Source organism: Oncorhynchus keta, chromosome 37 (assembly GCF_023373465.1).
Source record: "Oncorhynchus keta strain PuntledgeMale-10-30-2019 chromosome 37, Oket_V2, whole genome shotgun sequence".
NCBI lineage: Eukaryota > Metazoa > Chordata > Actinopteri > Salmoniformes > Salmonidae > Oncorhynchus > Oncorhynchus keta.
Genome location: NC_068457.1, coordinates 12,466,967 through 12,481,907, shown reverse-complemented (window position 1 = coordinate 12,481,907; position 14,941 = coordinate 12,466,967). Strand labels below are relative to the sequence as shown.

Below are 14,941 nucleotides of genomic sequence, written 5' to 3'. Positions count from 1 at the left end.
AAATAACAAGACTACTACTAGAACTGGAATAAATAACAAGACTTCTACAAGAACTGGAATAAATAACAAGACTACTACTGTCACTGGAATAAATAACAAGACTACTACTGTCACTGGAATAAATAACAAGACTTCTACAAGAACTGGAATAAATAACAAGACTTCTATTAGAACTGGAATAAATAACAAGACTTCTACAAGAACTGGAATAAATAACAAGACTTCTACAAGAACTGGAATAAATAACAAGACTTCTATTAGAACTGGAATAAATAACAAGACTTCTACAAGAACTGGAATAAATAACAAGACTTCTACTAGAACTGGAATAAATAACAAGACTTCTACAAGAACTGGAATAAATAACAAGACTTCTACTAGAACGGGAATAAATAACAAGACTACTACTAGAACTGGAATAAATAACAAGACTTCTACAAGAACTGGTATAAATATCAAGAACACTATCAGGAAAAAACAACCAAGCTGTGCCCAAATGCTGACCTGTTAGAGAAGGTTTTTTCAGTACCATTCAACAGTTCTTGTGGAGAGAACATTGTTTGGAACATTACAGGTGGATAGTTCACCAGACGGCTCTCGAGCCAGACAGAAACAGTTGAGTCATCCGTATCAACCAAAACAAACAGCCAAACGTTGCTCATGGTTATGCAGTTTGACCTATTAGAAAGGGCTGTTCAGAACTGTTAACAAGTCCTAGTTGGAGACTGTGTATAAGAACATGACAAATGGGATTGCTCACCAAGCCCTCTTGAGCCAGACAGAGACAGCTGATCCAAGTACCAAACACAACCAAACTCTGCATAAGTCCCAAATAGCACCCTACTGCCTACATATTGCTCTACTTTAACCAGAAGCCTATGAGCCCTGGTCGAAAGTAGTACACTATATATACACTATAAATATACTATTTGGGACGCAAAATAATAATTCCCTAGGCCCTAGAGCCAGATGGACCTTTTTATCAGCCTCTACATGTAATCACTGCCTATAAACCACAATGTAAAGGGGTTACTGTGAATCTGACAGTACCTTACAGGCAGCTCGGTGGCAAGTCAAATTCTGTACTTCATATAACAGTACACCTAGTGTAATATAAATACGGTATCAAAGCAAGTACTGTGTAATAACACACGGTACAATACCTTAACATATACTGTATTATACTGTATTATACTATAAAAAATAAAGTGAATGCTACTGCAATCGTAATGAACTAATAAATGGATGAATTAATGAATGGATGAATTCATGAAATTCATTAAGGGGAGGGGTTTCTATTTCACAGTATTTTACATTAGCAAGCAGGTTGACTGCTAGGTAAAGTGTTTACACATTACAGTATATGGATTAATATTTGGTGTTTTATATCACTTACACTTCTAGAGGCCTTGACAAAGGCTTCCAAACTGGCAGCGACGACAGTGCAAAACAGACCAACAAAACAGACCAACAAAACAGACCAACAAAACAAAGTTGAAGACTTGCTGCCACTCCAATCTGTCCCCTACTGTATCTGTCCCCTACTGTCCCCTACTGTGGGGCACTATAACCACATAGGAGTTAAACTGCTACAACATTCTCACTTCCAGGTGCAACAAATATAGCCTATTACAAGGAACGCCTCAAAATATGTTAATTAGCCAGAAACAACAATACCATGCACCCACTAGTGGTCAAAAGGTTTTTAGCGCTCCAAAGCTTAGATACGGTACTGTATTCTGTGGGTTGGAATTACAGTACCATTTGAAATACAGCAATTCTATGCCCCGCCCACAACATTTTCACACAATGCACCATCATTTACAGTATGCTGCAGTAAAACATTTCAGAGTATTTTACTGTTGAAAATACCCCAAATTACCGTATAATTTACCGTTTTCCGTTACAGTGCAGATTATGAATCATTTCTTGTAGTACAATGGCTGAGCACTAAGTCAACAATAGACTGAGCGCCAGTCTGTTTGTGCTATCACGCCAACTCTCTGTCACTCATTGTCATGACAAACACTGTTTTGCACAAACAGATAGGGGACCAGGTTAGGGCCACAATATGAAACATATAGGACCATTGACGTCTTACCAAGAGGCTCAGCTCTCCTGGTGTCATTGGGGGTCTTCTTACAGATGTAGGGTAGAGCAGACTCACAGGACAGACTCTGCCACTGGTGCCCCCCAGAGTTATACACTCCACACTGTCTGTTGTCCTGCAGTGGGCTGGAGGATAGGCCTGGGAGAGACCAACACAGGTAACGGGGGAGTTACAGGTAGAAAGGGAGAAACGTTGGCCTAGTTTCAAACACACATTTCTGGCTCCCACCACTACTACAGCAGGAACTTCTTGATTCACACCACTGAGATCCATTTGACTGGACCGGTTTGAGCAAAATGGCCAGAAACTCCACTTCAGAGGGCTACATGAAGATATTACATATTATCACTAACGCCAATGCTGTTCATTCACATCGTAAAGGAGGAATCTGGGCCTTGGTGTGTGAGTGAAAAGGTTGGAGAGCAGAAAAAACTTTCTTACCTGAGGTGAAGTTGACTAAGGATAGAGGAGCTCCATCAGACCACTGCCACCCTGTTCTCTCACTCAGATGGTTAAGTCCAATCCACACCATCACCCCCACGTCAGCCAACCGCTCTGAAAGACACAGAACCAAACACATGAACACCACTAACTCTGGGCAATACATCTTGTCCTGAATAAGCAAAACTATGAACACAAGTCCGTTTTAAGGCATAATACCACACCCAAGAGTTTATCGTTTATAGAGTTTATACAGTATGTGTAGCTCATACCAAACCACCCACCTTGTCTCCTTTCCTGACTAAAAGTTTAATTAAAGTGTTATATTTTGAAATAGAACTATTAAATATAGTGGTAAAATAGTTCAAGAGACGAGTTGTCATACCTCTGATGTACATCTGTTCAGTGAGGTCAGTGATGCTGAGTAGACTTCCTCCCTGGGCCAGGCAGGAGGAGTCGGCCTGGCTCCACGTCAGGATGGTGTACAGGTTGAACTGGTAGCACGCACGGCTCTCCTGGTTCGAGTCCCAGAACGTATCGCAGCTCAACTCTGAAGGCAGAGACAAAGACATTTGAATATTATCATGGTTGTTTTGTTTCAAAGAAATTCGATCAAACCCACACTGTACAACAATACTGTTGTGTGTGTGTGTGTGTGTGTGTGTGTGTGTGTGTGTGTGTGTGTGTGTGTGTGTGTGTGTGTGTGTGTGCGTGCGTGCGTGCGTGCGTGCGTGCGTGCGTGCGTGCGTGCGTGCGTGCGTATGTGTATGAGTGGGCATCACCTTGACTGGGACAGAAGCCCCATTTCTCATCCTGGTCGTATCGACTGGTGGTGGCACACCAGCGATGGTGGTCCTCGCGCCCCTCTGCCGTGCACTCCGAGTACCACTTGTTGTTGTATTTGAACGGCAGGGCACAAGGCATGCCGTGGGCATTACCCAACAGTGTGTGGATCTCTACAGAGAAAGAAATGGTCATTGCCCCCTTCTTTGGGCTCCTTTTCACGGTCATATCACGGTCACATTAACATCAAAACAACTGTGTCTCAATGAAACTGTCTTTGTAGAAAGAGGACAGTCAGTGCATGTCACTACTATAATATACTAGGTATGCTAAAAAAATCTGCAAAAAATCTGCAAAATGGAGAGTTCAAATTAACTAGAAGGGAGGGCCAGAAAAGTAGTCTAATGTTTTGGGAAAGTTTTGGTGAAGTGGTAAAACAGTATTACAGCAGTGCTGGCTATGTTATGATGATGGTGAGGCTTTACACAAATTTTGAGTCACAAGACGGGGACTTCAAAATGGCTCGTCAAGGTAACTGTACTGTTCAGATGGGTTAAATGTGATAGCAGCTAAACAGAACCCCACACACTGACTGTAGGTGTAGAACTTCTCATATAGCCTAATAATATGAACTACGATATGGATTACAATTATGAATATTAAGGCTATACGCACTACAGGTTACACACATAGACACTCAAACATGCAAATTGGCAGAGTTATTATTTATTTGGACATCACACATTATAGTCTTACTCTTGTACAGACATCATACACACTCTCATTATATCATATCCAATATCATACACATCAACCTACTCAGATTTGCTACACACATAACTTGTCTCAATTTTCTAACATCTGTGGCATTGGCTCACAGGCAAACAGGCAAGGGAATAAAAAGAATATTGCTAGAACCTATTTCTTGAATTCTAAATATCAGACATTTGAAAGCTCTAGTTTTGACCTTCATAATACCTCTGATGGCAGTAACTTTACAAGCACTAATTATGGTCAATTTAGCCTGAGAATAGTATCTAGTTATGGTATTGTAAAGTGACTATTCTACTGGATGTCATAAGGTGAATGCACCAATTTGTAAGTCGATCTGGATAAGAGCGTCTGTTAAATGACTTAAATGTAAATGTAAATGTAATGGTAAGGGGTGAAATAAGTATAGCTAGATATAATTGTAGCGGTTTAGCAGATTACATAAAAAAGAAGATCAGTCTTTACATGACTAAAGGGAAACGAATATAACATATACTGTTTACAGGAAACTCACTCTACATCCTTAGATGAAGTTGCGTGGAAAAAGGAATGGGGTGGTGAAATAATTTTCTGTCATGGACAAAGGAACTCAAAGGATGTGATGATATTAATTAACAAAAAATTTTGATCTGAATGTGCAAATAGTACGGAATGATTCGCAAGGAAGGTGGATCCTTTCGAATATGAAAGTGGACGAAAAAAAGATTTGGCTCATTAAGCTATCTGGTCCAAATCAGGATGATCCACACCTCTTCGAAAACATTTATACCAATTTATTGAACTTACAGGCAAGAAATGATCTAATCATTATGGTAGGAGACTATAACACAGTGTTAAGTACCTCAATGGACCATAAATGTAATCACTCTACTAACTATCATCACCATGCGCTTAAGGAAATAACCAATATTATGGACACATTAGAAATAGTGGATATTTGGAGACTAAAAAACCCCGACCAAGTGAGATATACATGGAGGAGACTTAATCAAGCTATTCGTCTTGACTACTTTCCTGTCTCTTTCTCTCTTGCATCAAAGGTTAAAAAAGTTTCAATAGGAGACAGAATGCGATCGGATCATCATCTAATTGGCCTTCACATAACTCCCATAGATTTTCCACGTGGACGAAGATATTGGAAATTTAATCAAAGTTTACTGGAGGACAACTTATTTTTAACTAAGACAAAATCATGTATAACTGAATTTGTCCAGTATAATATAGGTTCAGCAAATCCCCTTATTGTTTGGGATACTTTTAAATGTACCTTCAGGGGTCATTCAATTCAATATTCATCCATATTAAAAAAGCAGTTTCTGGCTAAAGAAACAAGACCATGAACTAATAGTACAGGTAGATAGCAATAAAAACGATACTACAGAGATAGAAAATACATTGGAGGTTAAACAAAAAGAACTTGAGGAACTTATTCAAGAACAATCTAATGTAATCTATTACAAAAATAAATCAAACTGGATAGAATATGGAGGAAAATGCACAAAATTCTTCCTGAATCTCCAATACAGGAACGCTAACAAAAAGAATTTGCAGAAACTCGTTACTGAAGACGGAGTCATCTATGATTCTCCGAATGATATTTTAAAAAAGGAAGCTAATTATTTTAGGCAGATGTTCTCTTTCCCGTCTCATCCTCTCCCACTGAATGAAGATTACAGAAAGGAATTCTTTACAAATAATATAAAACATGGAAAATTAACAAATGTACAGAATGATCAGTGTGAAGGCCAAATTACAGAGCAATACATTTTTGAGGCTATTAAATCCTTTCAGTCTGGAAAAACCCCAGGGCTTGATGTCATACCGGTAGAGGTATATCAAGTATTTTTTGATATATTAAAAGCTCCATTGTTAGATTGTTTTAACTACTCCTATAGAACTGGTAGTCTGTTAGGTACTCAGCAGGAAGGTCTGATTTCTCTACTTTTAAAACAAGACCCAGATTGGAAATATTAAGACCCAGTCTATCTAAAAAACTGGAGGCCCCTTACATTTCAATGTTGTGATGCAAAAATGCATAGCAGTAAGAATTAAAAGGGTTTTACCAGGTATTGTTCATCCTGATCAGACAGGTTTTTTACATGGACGATACATTGGAGATAATATACGACAACTACTAGAAATAATAGAACATCATGAAACATATAAGAAGCCAGGAATGGTATTTATAGCAGATTTTGAAAAGGCATTTGATAAAGTAAGACTGGATTTTATTTATAAATGCCTGGATTTTTTCCATTTTGGTAATTCTCTTATAAAATGGGTAAAAAAATAATGTATAGCAACCCCAGGTGTAAAATAGTAAATAACAGCTACTTCTCAGAGAGTTTTGAATTGTCAAGAGAAGTTAAACAAGGGTGTCCGCTGTCACCATATCGATTCGTTATGGCCATCTAAATGCTATTAAAATCAGATCCAATAACAACATTAGAGGATTAGAAATCCAAGGCTTAAAAACAAAGGTGTCCATGTATGCCGATGACTCAAGTTTTATGTTAAGTCCACAAGCTAGATCTCATTAAAGATAACATTACTGTACTCTCTGGAATAAAACCTAATTATGATAAGTGTACAATATTACGTATTGGATCCTTAAAAATACAACTTTTACATTTCCTTGTAGCTTACCTATAAAATGGGCTGATGGTGAAGTAGACATACTCGGTATTCATATCACAAAATATATAAATAAGCTCTCCACAATCAATTTAAAATGATACTTTTTTCAGAGTATCTGTCTTTTTCAAACAAGCATTGCAGAGCTGGCTACAATTTCAATTTCATCCCCCACAAATATTACAACAAATATTATGGCTGAACTCAAATGTGTTAGTTGATAAAATACCTGTATTTATGGGAAAGATGTTTGAAAAGGGTATTTTGTTCTTAAATTATATTGTAAATTGTAATGGTAGAGTTATGTCCTTCATGGAGTTATCAGAATTGTGCGGGAAGATCTGCTCAATCCAAGAGTACAACCAATTGATTACAGCATTGTCCCAAAAATGGAGGAGGCGGGTGGAGGAGGGAGGGAACTGGTCTGTCTGCCCAATATAAAGGATCAAAACTGGCAGAGGAATAAAAATAGGAAAGTATACCAGTTTCATTTGAGGACCAGGATGTTGACAACTGTGCCATACAGATTGCAAAGAGATTTTTGGGAAGAGATTTTTGATGTACCGATTCCATGGTATAGGGTGTATGAGTTGATATATAAAACAATGCACGATTCAAGACTTTGTGCTTTTCAGCTAAAATTATTATATAGAATTCTTGCCACCAACAAAATGGTGGATATTTGGGGCATAAAATCATTGAAGCTCTGAAGATGTTGTTGTGAGGATACAGAATCAATAGACCATTTATTTTGGTATTGCCCTCAGGTAGCCTGTTTCAGGTCTCAGGTTCAGGAATGGCTGAAAATGCATAGCATTGATCTAAAATTGACTCTAGAAATAGTAGTTAGGAGATATGGAGAGACCGGGTCAGTCAATCACTAATATACTAATACTCTTAGTAAAAGTATTTATCTTCAACACGCAATCTGTAGATTCTATTCGAATAGATAGATTGAAATTGTCCGTTAAACATCATAGCATAGTTGAAAGATATGTGTTGCGTAGAAACACAAAGTGGGTGGCCAGCAGAGATAGATGGGGTGGGCGGAGGGACGCTGAGGGTTGGTATGTGGAATTGGAGACAAGTGGGAGTGGAGTTGATGTGTGAGAGAGAAAATTATGGTCAAAAGATAAAGGAGAAAATAAAACAAAATAAAAGTACATTTGAATGACACTAAGTGGCAGTGCTTTTACAGCTAATGCCGGTTGGCCTGAGGCTGATGCCGTGCAGGTGTTTGTACACATGCATACACACACACACTCTCATTCAAATACAAACATACAAGAACACACACATACATGTAATAATGCCAGACATGCACACAAACATATAAAGTAGACATTGCTGTTATGATTTCAGTTGTACTTGATGTCCTTTGTTTTAAATGTATTCTTTATTTGTTGCATTGTTGTTTGCTGTTTTCTTCTGTCTTTTTTCTCTTTAGTTCATTCTCTTGGTTGTTGATGCATTGGGGGGTTATTGGTGCTGAGGACTGGAATTAATTGTGTTTTTCCTATTTTTCCTTCCGGAGGGGACAGACTGTGGGATGGTTCTCGAATGGTTGAGGGACAGCTATTGGGGAACTGTGGGGGGGGGATCTTGGAGGGTCCGGGTTTCAGAAGATTGTGATTATGAAAAAGGAAACTATGACATATATTTTATATCACTATATCACACGCACCCTCACACATAAGGATGGCTCTGTTGCGGAAAGACAGACATGTTTGATAGTGTCTTGATGCTGTATTGTTTGATAGTGTCTTGATGCTGTATTGTTTGATAGTGTCTTGATGCTGTATTGTTTGATAGTGTCTTGATGCTGTATTGTTTGATAGTGTCTTGATGCTGTAGTGTTTGATAGTGTCTTGATGCTGTATTGTTTGATAGTGTCTTGATGCTGTATTGTTTGATAGTGTCTTGATGCTGTAGTGTTTGATAGTGTCTTGATGCTGTATTGTTTGATAGTGTCTTGATGCTGTATTGTTTGATAGTGTCTTGATGCTGTATTGTTTGATAGTGTCTTGATGCTGTAGTGTTTGATAGTGTCTTGATGCTGTAGTGTTTGATAGTGTCTTGATGCTGTATTGTTTGATAGTGTCTTGATGCTGTATTGTTTGATAGTGTCTTGATGCTGTATTGTGTTTGATAGTGTCTTGATGCTGTATTGTTTGATAGTGTCTTGATGCTGTAGTGTTTGATAGTGTCTTGATGCTGTAGTGTTTGATAGTGTCTTGATGCTGTATTGTTTGATAGTGTCTTGATGCTGTATTGTTTGATAGTGTCTTGATGCTGTATTGTTTGATAGTGTCTTGATGCTGTATTGTTTGATAGTGTCTTGATGCTGTATTGTTTGATAGTGTCTTGATGCTGTATTGTTTGATAGTGTCTTGATGCTGTATTGTTTGATAGTGTCTTGATGCTGTAGTGTTTGATAGTGTCTTGATGCTGTATTGTTTGATAGTGTCTTGATGCTGTATTGTTTGATAGTGTCTTGATGCTGTATTGTTTGATAGTGTCTTGATGCTGTATTGTTTGATAGTGTCTTGATGCTGTAGTGTTTGATAGTGTCTTGATGCTGTATTGTTTGATAGTGTCTTGATGCTGTAGTGTCTTGATGCTGTAGTGTTTGATAGTGTCTTGATGTTTGATAGTGTCTTGATGCTGTAGTGTTTGATAGTGTCTTGATGCTGTATTGTTTGATAGTGTCTTGATGCTGTAGTGTTTGATAGTGTCTTGATGCTGTATTGTTTGATAGTGTCTTGATGCTGTAGTGTTTGATAGTGTCTTGATGCTGTATTGTTTGATAGTGTCTTGATGCTGTATTGTTTGATAGTGTCTTGATGCTGTATTGTTTGATAGTGTCTTGATGCTGTAGTGTTTGATAGTGTCTTGATGCTGTAGTGTTTGATAGTGTCTTGATGCTGTAGTGTTTGATAGTGTCTTGATGCTGTAGTGTTTGATAGTGTCTTGATGCTGTATTGTTTGATAGTGTCTTGATGCTGTATTGTTTGATAGTGTCTTGATGCTGTATTGTTTGATAGTGTCTTGATGCTGTAGTGTTTGATAGTGTCTTGATGCTGTATTGTTTGATAGTGTCTTGATGCTGTAGTGTTTGATAGTGTCTTGATGCTGTATTGTTTGATAGTGTCTTGATGCTGTATTGTTTGATAGTGTCTTGATGCTGTAGTGTTTGATAGTGTCTTGATGCTGTAGTGTTTGATAGTGTCTTGATGCTGTAGTGTTTGATAGTGTCTTGAGTGCTGTATTGTTTGATAGTGTCTTGATGCTGTATTGTTTGATAGTGTCTTGATGCTGTAGTGTTTGATAGTGTCTTGATGCTGTAGTGTTTGATAGTGTCTTGATGCTGTAGTATTGTTTGATAGTGTCTTGATGCTGTATTGTTTGATAGTGTCTTGATGCTGTATTGTTTGATAGTGTCTTGATGCTGTAGTGTTTGATAGTGTCTTGATGCTGTATTGTTTGATAGTGTCTTGATGCTGTATGTGTAGTGTTTGATAGTGTCTTGATGCTGTATTGTTTGATAGTGTCTTGATGCTGTATTGTTTGATAGTGTCTTGATGCTGTATTGTTTGATAGTGTCTTGATGCTGTATTGTTTGATAGTGTCTTGATGCTGTAGTGTTTGATAGTGTCTTGATGCTGTAGTGTTTGATAGTGTCTTGATGCTGTATTGTTTGATAGTGTCTTGATGCTGTAGTGTTTGATAGTGTCTTGATGCTGTATTGTTTGATAGTGTCTTGATGCTGTATTGTTTGATAGTGTCTTGATGCTGTATTGTTTGATAGTGTCTTGATGCTGTATTGTTTGATAGTGTCTTGATGCTGTATTGTTTGATAGTGTCTTGATGCTGTATTGTTTGATAGTGTCTTGATGCTGTATTGTTTGATAGTGTCTTGATGCTGTATTGTTTGATAGTGTCTTGATGCTGTAGTGTTTGATAGTGTCTTGATGCTGTATTGTTTGATAGTGTCTTGATGCTGTATTGTTTGATAGTGTCTTGATGCTGTATTGTTTGTCCTTCATGTTCTAATACTTTAATGTGACCCCTTCCTTGTGTTTTTTGTAAATAATAATGATTTTTTTTTAAACGTTTTATACTGTCAAGAGGATTAAAACAAGGCTGTCCATTTATTTTTAATACAAATAAAACTGAACTCTGCACACTGACTGTAGGTGTAGAACTTCTCATATAGCCTAACAATATGAACTTCTGCTAAATCTATTATTTATTGCAGTAAAAAGATACACCAAAAAATCCATACAGTTACATATCGGGATACTATTTTTGAAGATGTATCGTATCGTAAGCAATATATATATTTTTTTACATTGAATCGCAATAAAATCACAGTATTGACTCGCAATACATATAGAACTGCGAGAATCGCAATACATGTCGTATCGGCAATTATGTATCGAGGAGGTCAGAGACCTGGCAGTGTGGTGCCCGGACAACAACCTCTCCCTCAATGTGAGCAAGACAAAGGAGTTGATTGTGGACTACAGGAAAGGGAGGACCGAAACAGGCCCCCATTAACATTAACAGGGCTGTAATGGAGCGGGTCGAGAGTTTCAATTTCATTGGTGTCCACATCACCAACAAACTATTATGGTCCAAACACACCAAGACAATCGTGAAGAGGGCATGACAACACATTTTCCCCCTCGGGAGATTGAAAAGATTTGGCATGGATCCCCAGATCCTCAAATAATTCTACAGCTGCACCATCGAGAGCATCCTGACCGGTTGCATCACCGCCTGGTATGGCAACTGCTCGGCATCTGAGCGTAAGGCGCTATAGAGTGTAGTGCGTACGGCCTAGTACATCACTGGGGCCAAATTTCCTGCCATCCAGGACCTATATACTAGGCAGGGTCAGAGGAAGGCCCCCAAAAATTCAAAGACTTCAGTCACCCAGACTGTTCTCTCTGCTACCGCACAGCAAGCGGTACCAGAGCGCCAATTCTAGGTCTAAAAGGCTCATTAACAGCTTCTACCCTCAAGCCATAAGACTGCAGAACAATTAATCAGATGGCCACCCTGACTATTTACACCCCCTCCCCCCCGTTGTTTTTACACTGCTGCTACTCGCTGTTTACTATCTATGCATAGTCACTTTACCCCTAGCTGCATGTACAAATTACCTCGACTAACCTGTACCCCTGTGCATTGACTCGGTAGCGGCACCCCCTGTATATAGCCTTGTTGTTGTTATTTTATTGTTACTTTTTATCAAATTGTTTACTTTAGTTTATTTAGTAAATATTTTCTTAACTCTATTTCTTTAACTGCATTGTTAGTTAAGGGCTTGTAAGTAAGCATTTCACGGTAACGTCTACCGGTTCACCTGTTGTATTTGGCGCAGGTGCCAAGTAAAATTTGATTTGATTTGATAATAGCGTATTGTGAAGTCCCTGGCAATTCTCAGCCCTACCACCAAATGTAAACAGGAGTGGAGAAATATGATTTACTTTATTCGGCATCTTGAGAGAATGAATGTCTGTAAAGGTGCTATCTTTTTCAGCATAATAAAAGCTGATAGTATTTCAACCACATAGAATATGCATCCAAAACTAACTGAAATCTTATCAAAAACATGTTGGGTCATTTTAACAGCTTTACATTTTCTTAAAACTGATTTAATTTTGAAATTCTGCAAATTGCATTTTCTCTCCAGTCCCTAAATGTCTTTGTCTTGCAAGAGAAGCAGGAACGAAAGAGAACAGAGAAAACAAACTTTATCGATGTCAACTACATTGAAGCATTTATTCTATAAATGTATGACATTATTCTGATGAGCAAGGGTTTATTTAGTCTTCTAGGGCCACAAGTAATGACCAAGAGTAGCTGCATGTATCTAACTACAGACAAGTTCGTTGACTGACAAATAGTCTAATAGGGTTGGGTGGTTACGAATGGGTTGTTAGCAATTGAGGACGGGTGCAGGTGAACAAACAGCTGACCCGCGCATCACTAATGTTGACTACTTACCCTCATAAGGATGGGCACATGGCCCCTCCCCCGGTGTAGAGTACCTCCGCCACTGATGATAACTGGCCCTCTTGACCACCACCAGGCGTCCAGCCACGGACAGCTTCAGCTGGGACGCCCCGTACAACGTATTCCCATTGCACCTCCACCACAGGGTCCGGAGGGGTGAGTCACACTCGAAGGTGCCCAGGGGCTGGGTGGAGTCGCTGATGTTCAGGCCCAGACAGAGGCTGCTACCCAGATTAAAGAGGCGGTGGAGAGACACCCACTTCCACAGCATACGGCGGGTGGGCCTCTCACAGCTCTCCAGAACCAGGTTAGAGGAGGAGGAGGAGATGCAGCGCTTCAGCTGGGTACTCTCCATGATGAACAGACCCTTGTCTGGGAATAGAGGGATTGATGGGTGGAAATGTAGGGTAGTGGGGAAGAATAATAGCATCTTCTACTGAAAACTCTACTATGCTCTCTCTACGACACTAGTATTGGTGTTTGTGCACTAAAAGGACCTGTCTTAAGGCTTCTGTATGCTTTGGTTCTGCTGGACCGAACGAGTGTGCTTGCATACTCTCTTAAAAGAGCTTTGCTTGAAAAGCCGTAGCCAGCATACACTTCCTCAAAACAGTCCAGATGTCTGTCGTTAATTTTGACGTTTTTGCCAAAATCTTAGTTGCACGATTTTAAATCCAACTAAGCTGTTTGGTGCAGTATTTCTCAAGTAAAGAAATGGCACGAATACGAGTAATCTATTGTTGAATGGCAACAAACACTTTATTGAAGAATCCCTACTGCTGCCCATTGACCGACGAAGGGGCGTAGACTTCGGCTCCGAACTTCGGCTTGCCTCTAGAAAATGTTTTGTGTGCACGAGCAGCCGAAACTGTTCCGAACGGTTTATTGTTCAGGGCCCATCCATGTCATTCTCCTATATGTCTGAAACAAGTGTGACTGTTTACAGGCTGATAAAATGTATTATTAGTCATATGCATAATAACATTACTATAACAACATTACTACTAGCCTAGATTGTGATATCCAATAAACATTTCAAATTCAATGAGACTGGAGACTAGAGTATAGGTCATTGGACAGACCTACTCCCTGTGCCCAATCAACCAACATGTCTGAGCCTGTTTTTCTCTCTCTGTGTATGTTTGTGTGCCTAGTTAAATAAAGGTTCAATTCAAATAAAATATAAATATGTGTGTGTCCTCCTGTCATTCCTTTTTTTGTGTGCATAATTTCCTGATTACACCAGGGAAATCTACACTCTACAGCCTATAGTTGCTATACTGTGCAAAGAGTCTATCCATGGTTACATTTACCTGACCCGAATCTGTCCGTCCCTCTACCCATAACAGCATCAATGTTGATGTTTTATTCTTTCTGACTTGTCCAATCTGATTCAGAAGCCTGTTGGTCACATGATGAGTCCATTCATTAATCGATCATGCATAATATGGACAACGTGTTCTTACTACGAAACCATTTTGCAGTACTTCCAGTCCAGATTACACAACAATTGAACTACCTTGTCCTATATTGTTTATTGTATTTTTCCATAATCGAAACTGAGGATAATAAAAAAGCATCTCGCCACGCATCCAGCGGCGCAGCGCTGTAGCATACAGAAGCCTATGCAAATATCTTGTCTTGCATACAGTATACCACACTTACATACACAGGGAAACAATCGAGTTTTTCTTATTGTAGACTTCCTTGTCCTGACTTGCATGACTGACCTATCATTTCTAATTATATAAAATAAAACCTGGATAGTAGGTTACTAGTGGACTCATGTTGATGTTCGATGCAGCCTGAGCTGAACTTACTGTAGAGTTCGGAAAGATCTTTCTTCTCCAACACCACATCGTTTTCAATCGCACAGTCGCAGTTATTCACAAACACTATCGCACAGATTAACAAGAGCGCTCCTAGAGATTCTGTACAGCGTGATAAATATATTCTCATTTCGACGACAAGTTGCGGAATAAAAAGGAAACAGTTCCGTGGTTGTTTTCCTCCTGAAGAACTTTCCGAAAGTTTGGTTAATCACGACGTCACGGCCCAAGGTCTCTGCGGGGTAGTAAAGGAAGCATAGCCTAAATTTCTTCCAGACAATCTTTTGGGCGGGGGTCGGCTTTTATGGTTTTTACACACGTTTTAGAAGAACACCGATAAGTCTATTTC

The 14,941-nt window shown here is 39.0% G+C and overlaps 1 protein-coding gene across 1 annotated transcript in view; it reads right to left on the bottom strand.

The window, feature by feature from the left end:
• The window catches only part of LOC118369990 (secretory phospholipase A2 receptor-like), a 35,205-nt gene extending 20,286 nt beyond the window's left edge, over nucleotides 1-14,919 (bottom strand). The window contains 6 exon segments of the mRNA XM_052499202.1: nucleotides 2,102-2,248; nucleotides 2,552-2,665; nucleotides 2,937-3,101; nucleotides 3,334-3,507; nucleotides 12,755-13,135; nucleotides 14,584-14,919. Coding sequence (XP_052355162.1) covers nucleotides 2,102-2,248; nucleotides 2,552-2,665; nucleotides 2,937-3,101; nucleotides 3,334-3,507; nucleotides 12,755-13,135; nucleotides 14,584-14,722 — 1,120 coding nt within the window. The 5' untranslated portion in view covers nucleotides 14,723-14,919.
• Nucleotides 14,920-14,941: the final 22 nt, after the last annotated feature.